Raw genomic sequence first — 8,262 nt, 5'->3', positions numbered from 1 at the left:
TCACACACACACACACACACATCAGACTTTTTTATATATTTGGCAACATGGTTATAGATGTGTCTGATTTCACCTTTTGCTGCCAAATTCATATGCAGAAGTGTCCTAATATTCTGATGATTTCTCTTAGTTTGTATAAATAAATTTTATGATACCTCATTATTGTAGACTCTTCATATTAGGTCATACTTTTTGCCTGCAGCTTTCACTTGGATCATGCTGCTTCCCTACCTTACTTTCTTGAGAAGTTTTTCACTTTCTGAATAAATAATTATATAATTAGTTTGTATTTTATTTTCCAGGGAACTAATATCTCTGTAACTTTTGATAGACCACATTCAAAGGCCGAGTCTTTATGACTTATGCAACAAAGGCCATCTAGAAGTTGCTTTTGACGGATTATGTGAAAGTGAGCAAAGTTTCCGTTGAAGATATGTTGTTTGATGAGCAGGACATAAATGCCTCAATGGATAAAATTGAGGTTTGTTGTCTTCCCATGACCTATGTGTTCATTGCCACCGGTTTTTGTTCCCAACTGAACCTTGCTGTCACAGATTGTACTAAATTTGAGTTATGTTGTTTTCAATGATGCATGTTTGAACCAACCAAAATTTTCCAGCATTACAGCTTGTAGTTGTGGCTGTGTTTCATAGGTGATGTATGTTTTCTCTTTGCCAAAATTCCCAGTGATTTGTGCAGAAAAAGTAGTGTTTTCAAGAATCTGAGATATATGTTATGTGTTTCAATCGGCATTTGTTGACCTGGTTAATATTTCAGTTTGGTGCAGGCCAGTTGGCGATATTAGTACTTTGAATTGGTTAACATTTTGCTCATTGATGGACTCTCAACCTCACCATCTTTACATCATTATCCATTTATCTTTATTTATTAGTCTTAATCTGAATACTGGTGTTGGATCCTTACTCCTTTACACCCAACAAGACATGAATGATTTTCTCATGATTCTTGTCTAACAGTGTATGGTAATTGTAGGTTATTGATTTCCATCAAACAGTAGAGGTGGAGGGCATTCGATTTTGGTGCTATACTGCCGGTCATGTCCTTGGTGCTGCTATGTTTATGGTTGATATTGCGGGTGTTAGAGTCCTCTACACTGGTGATTATTCACGTGAAGAAGACCGGCATCTCCGTGCTGCTGAGACCCCACAGTTCTCCCCTGATGTATGCATTATTGAATCCACATATGGTGTCCAGCACCATCAACCTCGGCACATCAGAGAGAAGCGATTCACTGATGTTATCCATTCAACAATCTCTCAAGGAGGTCGTGTCTTAATTCCTGCTTTTGCACTTGGCCGTGCTCAAGAACTTCTCCTGATCCTTGATGAGTATTGGGCAAACCATCCTGAGCTCCAAAATATTCCTATTTATTATGCTTCCCCACTTGCAAAAAGATGTTTATCTGTATATGAGACATACACCCTTTCCATGAACGATAGGATCCGCAATGCGAAGTCAAATCCCTTCGTATTCAAGTACATATCACCACTAAAGAGCATTGAAAATTTCAAAGATGTAGGCCCGTCGGTGGTGATGGCAAGCCCTAGTGGTCTTCAGAGTGGGCTGTCAAGGCAGCTATTTGATATGTGGTGCTCTGATAAGAAAAACGCTTGTGTTATTCCAGGTTATGTGGTTGAAGGGACACTAGCTAAGACAATCATCAATGAACCGAAGGAGGTAACTCTTTTGAATGGACTCACTGCTCCTCTCAACATGCAGGTCCATTACATTTCATTCTCTGCTCATGCAGACTCTGTTCAGACAACTGCATTTTTGGAAGAGCTGAGGCCCCCTAATATAATCCTTGTTCATGAGAAGCTAATGAGATGGGGAGGCTCAAACAGAAGCTGATGACCCAGTTTGCTGATCGTAACACCAAAATCCTCACCCAAAGAATTGCCAGTCTGTTGAAATGTATTTTAACTCGCAGAAAATGGCAAAAGCTATTGGAAGGCTTGCTGAGAAGACCCCTGAAGTTGGTGAAAGTGTCGGCGGTTTACTGGTTAAAAAAGGCTTTAGTTATCAAATAATGGCTTCTGATGATCTTCATGTCTTCTCACAGCTGTGCACAGCAAATGTCACCCAACGGATTACTATCCCGTTTGCTAGTGGCTTTACTGTGATAAAACACCGGCTTAGCCAAATATATGAGAGTGTAGACTCTTCAGTGGATGAGGAATCTGGAGTGCCAACATTGCGAGTGCATGATCAGGTGACGGTGAAGCAGGATACAGATAAACACATTTCACTACATTGGTCGTCAGATCCTATAAGTGACATGGTGTCAGACACCATTGTGGCTCTTATTTTGAATATTAACCGAGAAGTCCCCAAGGTAGTTGTTGAATCAGAGGACGTACAAACTGAGGAAGAGAACGGTAAGAAGGTGGAAAAGGTCATTCATGCACTTCTTGTATCACTCTTTGGGGATGTGAAGCCTGGAGGAAATGGGAAACTAGTGATTAGGGTTGATGGGAATGTGGCACAGCTTGATAAACAGAGTGGGGATGTTGAGAGTGAAAATGAAGGTCTCAAGGAAAAAGTAAAGGTGGCATTTCGTCGAATCCAAAGTGCCGTGAAGCCAATCCCTCTCTCTGCAACTTAGCTGCAGTGCTTCGATGTTTACATTGCTGTATTTTGAGTTACTTTTGAATTTTGTAAGCTAACAGATGAATACTGAACAGTGAACAGTAGCAACTACCAAATGACAAATGCCGTAACTGATTGATGTGTCAATCTACTCGGACTAGTTTTCTGTTTAGACGTTTACAGTGCTTTGACCTTCCTGGTTGCTTCTTTTTGATGAATGAGTACCCAAATTTTCTTACATGGTGCTTCGTTGAGTCAAGTAGCAGCTGACATCTGCAAATATCTTTGACTAGCGAGGCACTGCAAATAATCTTGAACACGAGAAAAAAAAGTACAATAACACGCCTTTATTCCAATTCCAAGGCAGCTTCATGAGTATATCCACCAATTTCTGCACTGCCATTGAGTTGATGAATATAATGTCTCATATCTCATATAATAGTGATACCATAAATACTGTTTTGTCATTTTTTACGTAAATAATATATGAAACTAAATTCAAGTTACAACAGCTAGACACTTCAATTCAATGGATTGGAATAATCCTAAAATTGAAGCATTCAAAATTTCACATTTACCCTTGGTTAATGAAAATGCTAAAACATGACACGTTATTAAATAAGCATAAAACAATACATTCACAATCTATTAAAATTTTAAAAAACATTTACCGCAGTTGTCCTCTTCTTTCTTCTGAGACAGTTTAATTATAATAGGTTAAAGTCAATTTCAAACACCTTTATTTCATCTGACCGCATAGCGCAGTGGATTAGCGCGTCTGACTTCGGATCAGAAGGTCGTGGGTTCGACTCCCACTGTGGTCGATTAAATTTTACAATGTCCTTATTTTTATTTTTGAAAAATAAGGAATAGCATGGAAGCCTGAAGCTTACGGTCCCACAGCGACTAGGAGCTGTACTTTTCCGCTCTCTCACTCACTTTTTAGGGTTTTAGCTCTCTCTCTGCATTCTCAGAAACCTTTGAACACTGACTTCTCTCTTATTTTTCCCTCTGCTTTATTCTAAATCTTAGGTTCCCTTCTCTTTTTTGTTTTTGCTATTATTTTTGGTTTCTGTGAAGATTGGGGAAGACTAAAGGTAAGAAATGGAACATCTTGTGTTGTGGGTTTTATGTTGTTATTTTTCTTTTCTTCAATTAAGCTCAACTATTGTCTTAGGGAGGAGGCACAACTGTTAATTTTACAGGATGCAAAATTTCAATCAATTTCGGTAATTAAGCACCCAAATTTTAATTTGTTTCCGTCTTTATAATGGGAACTGGTACGTTTATCTTTCAGGTTGATTGGAGGGCTTTACACATTCTGGGTAAAAATGGCTTCCATGGCACAACCCTCACCTCTGAAGCGGCGTGAGGCTTCTGCATCAAGAGAAGATGATAAACTGATCATAACTCCTTTAGGAGCTGGTAATGAAGTCGGCCGCTCTTGTGTGTATATGTCCTACAAAGGGAAAACTGTGTTGGTATGCCATTAACACAAATGCATTATCTTTTTTTGAGTATTGAATCTAGAGTTATTGTTCTTTACTCTAATTTTGTTTTTCTCTTCTTTCTTGCTTTTGTGATTTTGGGTCACCTTCCAATGAATGATAGTTTGATTGTGGAATTCACCCCGCATATTCGGGCATGGCTGCTTTGCCGTACTTTGATGAGATTGATCCTTCCATAATTGATGTCCTCCTCATTACTCAGTATGTTTTTTTTTCCTTTTTCTTTTATTTCATCGTATGCTTAACTCATAAGTCATAGCATCAATACTGCAATGTCCTTGCTTCTCCTGCCGCTCTAGTATTTTATGTGTCAGTTGCTTATGAAATGATAAAACCATCAGACATGACCCATTGGGTCAAAATATTTCTTATTTGAATTGAATGAGCTAACCATTTAAGTGTTTACTCTGGTTGAGTAGAACTTTGTTTTTCTTTCTCTCTGACTAATTTCTTAGAGTTTTAAGAGATGAATTTTAATAGGAAAACTGCTTTGTGCATATTTCCTTGATTTTCTTATCAGTTTAAAAGATTATATCTAATGTAGGACAAGTAGCTCAAATACCAAATTTACAAAGAACTAAATGTCCAATACCAACTATTTACAACAAAGAGCTTTTACACCAAAATGATGTAGGATGAAATAGATAACAACAAGCAATATTCCAGAAGAAGTGATGGTTTGTTAAGAGAAAAATAGTTATGTCTGAAGTTGAATTAATGGCCAATCAAGGGAATCGGTTTTGGTTTTGAAGTTCTTAAGCTGGAATATGTTATTATGTGTTCAAGGTTTGGAAAGAGGCGAAAACTGAAAATGTTTTGTTTAGATTTGGGTAGCAGAAAACCTAGACTTGGTGACAGCTGTTTGTGGTGTCAATGCAATCAAACTAATGCAGGAATTGAAATCAAAGAAGAGGAAGGAAAAAAAACACAATTGTTAGGAATCTTTCGTCCAAAAAAAAAAAATGTTAAGAATCACTTGTGACCATAGTTGCATGACATCATGTTCAAATATGGCCTTATACCTTGGTAATTGTTGAAACTTATTTTCCATTAGAAAAAAGAGAGTTAAATTTAAGGTGCTTAGATTCCCAAATTCTTATAGGACTGGACTTTCAAATAGGCATATTTCAGCATATGATGAATAGGTATGTCTGCGGATATTGAATATGACTTTGTATGTAGGTTGAGTGATCCTGAAAAGGTTGGATTTTGTACAAGAAGGATATGTTAGTAAAAATAATTACTTTTTTTTTTTCTTTAGATATGGATTTTATGTACGCGAGCTCTTTAAGATGTGATTATTTTAAGAAATTTATTTAATGTTGTTGAAGGAAAAAGTCAAATAATATGTCATGAATTCTTCTCATGTTTTTATTTACAAGTGATATTGTCTCCATGATCAATAATTCCTTCTGAAATTTCGCTGCTAAGAGCGGTGCGGTCCCCTTCCCCCTTAATTCTCAGATTAACATATTTTACATTACAAAAGATACAACACATAAAAAATACTAGTAGTAATTGGCATTAGAATCGAAGTGGACCAGCAGTTCAAAAAAGATGCTAATAGTAAATGGGGAATACAATTGAAGTGGACCAGCAGTGCACAAAAGATACATCCCTCATCCTACAGTTGATAGAAAACCACAAACAAAATAAACGAGCAAATATCCAACCATGCAGAAAACATAACAAAGGCCACCAAAACAACAATCAGGAAATCGAAAGGTTCTCTTCTTAGGGCCAGTTCAGGAAATCGAAAGGTTCTCTTCTTAGGGCCAGTTGTACTGTGCTCTTCTTGACAATCACGTAAAGAATTTTTGTAACATGTAAGAAGTCATGCGCCAGGCACAATCACATTGTATTCTACACATCAGACTTTTTTCTTCTTTTTTTTTCATTTGACAACATGGTTATAGATGTGTCTGATTTCACCTTTTGCTGCCAAAGTCATATGTGGAAGTGTTACCTCATTATTGTAGACTCTTCATCCAATTGTACTAATGTTAGGTCATACTTTTTGCTTGCAGTTTTCACTTGGATCATGCCGCTTCCCTACCTTACTTTCTTGAGAAGGTTTTCACTTTCTGAATGAATAATTATATAATTAGTTGTATTTTATTTTCCAGGGAACTAATATCTCTATAACTTTTGATAGACCACATTCAAGGGCCGAGTCTTTATGACTTATGCAACAAAGGCCATCTACAAGTTGCTTTTGACGGATTATGTGAAAGTGAGCAAAGTTTCAGTTGAAGATATGTTGTTTGATGAGCAGGACATAAATGCCTCAATGGATAAAATTGAGGTTTGTTGTCTTCCCATGACCTATGTGTTTATTGCCACAGGTTTTTGTTCCCAACTGAACCTCCCTATCACATATTTATACTAAATTTGAGTTATGTTGTTTCTAATGATGTATGTTTGAACCAACCAAAATTTTCCAGCATTACAGCTTGTAGTTGTGGCTGTGTTTCATAGGGGATGTATATTTTCTTTCTGCCAAAATTCCAAGTGATTTGTGCAGAAAAAGTAGTGCTTTCAAGAATCTGAGTTCAGTTGGCATTTGTTGACCCAGTTAATATTTTAGTTTGGTGCAGGCCAGTTGGCGATATTAGTACTTTGAATTGGTTAACATTTTGGTCATTGATAGACTCAACCTCACCATCTTTACATCTGATCCATTTATCTCTGTTCAGTACAATCTTAATCTTTACATCTTATCCTTTACACCCAACAAGACATGAATGATTTTCTCATGATTATTGTCTAAGTGTATGGTAATTGTAGGTTATTGATTTCCATCAAACAGTAGAGGTTGAGGGCATTCGATTTTGGTGCTATACTGCCGGTCATGTCCTTGGTGCTGCTATGTTTATGGTTGATATTGCCGGCGTTAGAGTCCTCTACACTGGTGATTATTCACGTGAAGAAGACCGGCATCTCCGTGCTGCTGAGACCCCACAGTTCTCGCCTGATATATGCATTATTGAATCCACGTATGGTGTACAGCACCATCAGCCTCGGCACATCAGAGAGAAGCGATTCACTGATGTTATCCATTCAACCGTCTCTCAAGGGGGTCGTGTCTTAATTCCTGCTTTTGCACTCGGCCGTGCCCAAGAACTTCTCCTGATCCTTGATGAGTATTGGGCAAACCATCCTGAGCTCCAAAATATTCCTATTTATTATGCTTCCCCACTTGCAAAAAGATGTTTATCTGTATATGAGACATACACCCTTTCCATGAACGATAGGATCCGCAATGCGAAGTCAAATCCCTTCATATTCAAGTACGTATCACCACTAAAGAGCATTGAAAATTTCAAAGATGTAGGCCCGTCAGTGGTGATGGCAAGCCCTGGTGGTCTTCAGAGTGGGCTGTCAAGGCAGCTATTTGATATGTGGTGCTCTGATAAGAAAAATGCATGCGTTATTCCAGGGTATGTGGTTGAAGGGACACTAGCTAAAACAATCATCAATGAACCGAAGGAGGTAACTCTTATGAATGGACTCAGTGCTCCTCTCAACATGCAGGTCCATTACATTTCATTCTCTGCTCATGCAGACTCTGTTCAGACAACTGCATTTTTGGAAGAGCTGAGGCCTCCTAATATAATCCTTGTTCATGGAGAAGCTAATGAGATGGGGAGGCTCAAACAGAAGCTGATGACCCAGTTTGCTGATCGTAACACCAAAATCCTCACCCCAAAGAATTGTCAGTCTGTTGAAATGTATTTTAACTCACAGAAAATGGCAAAAGCTATTGGAAGGCTTGCCGAGAAGACCCCTGAAGTTGGTGAAAGTGTCAGCGGTTTACTGGTAAAAAAAGGCTTCAGTTATCAAATAATGGCTTCTGATGATCTTCATGTCTTCTCACAGCTGTGCACAGCAAATGTCACTCAACGAATTACCATCCCATTTGCTAGTGGCTTCACTGTGATTAAACACCGGCTAAGGCAAATATATGAGAGTGTAGAGTCTTCAGTGGATGAGGAATCTGGGGTGCCAACATTGCGAGTGCATGATCGGGTGACAGTGAAGCAGGATACAGATAAACACATTTCAGTACATTGGTCATCAGATCCTATAAGCGACATGGTTTCAGACTCCATTGTGGCTCTTATTTTGAATATCAACCGAGAAG

General features: G+C 38.1%; 1 protein-coding gene, 1 non-coding gene and 1 pseudogene across 2 annotated transcripts; all 3 read left to right on the top strand.

Moving 5' to 3' along the window:
• Positions 1-331: 331 nt before the first annotated feature.
• Positions 332-2,782, top strand: LOC18787994 (annotated as a pseudogene).
• Positions 2,783-3,360: 578 nt separating this feature from the next.
• TRNAR-UCG lies at positions 3,361-3,434 on the top strand. The gene has a single exon. It is a non-coding gene; the product is annotated as a tRNA-Arg (tRNA).
• A 64-nt stretch (positions 3,435-3,498) lies between these two features.
• Positions 3,499-8,258, top strand: LOC18787995 (cleavage and polyadenylation specificity factor subunit 3-I; the record flags this gene model as incomplete). Its single annotated transcript, XM_007221398.2, has 6 exons — positions 3,499-3,707; positions 3,908-4,091; positions 4,222-4,319; positions 6,146-6,191; positions 6,274-6,423; positions 6,906-8,258. Coding segments are annotated over exons 2-6 (1,797 nt in total), but the record flags the coding sequence as incomplete, so codon positions are not given.
• Between the last annotated feature and the right edge of the window lie 4 nt (positions 8,259-8,262).

Source organism: Prunus persica, unplaced genomic scaffold, assembly GCF_000346465.2.
Source record: "Prunus persica cultivar Lovell unplaced genomic scaffold, Prunus_persica_NCBIv2 scaffold_97, whole genome shotgun sequence".
NCBI lineage: Eukaryota > Viridiplantae > Streptophyta > Magnoliopsida > Rosales > Rosaceae > Prunus > Prunus persica.
The sequence above is the reverse complement of the archived record's forward strand: the minus strand, read 5'-3'. Positions and strand labels throughout refer to the sequence as shown.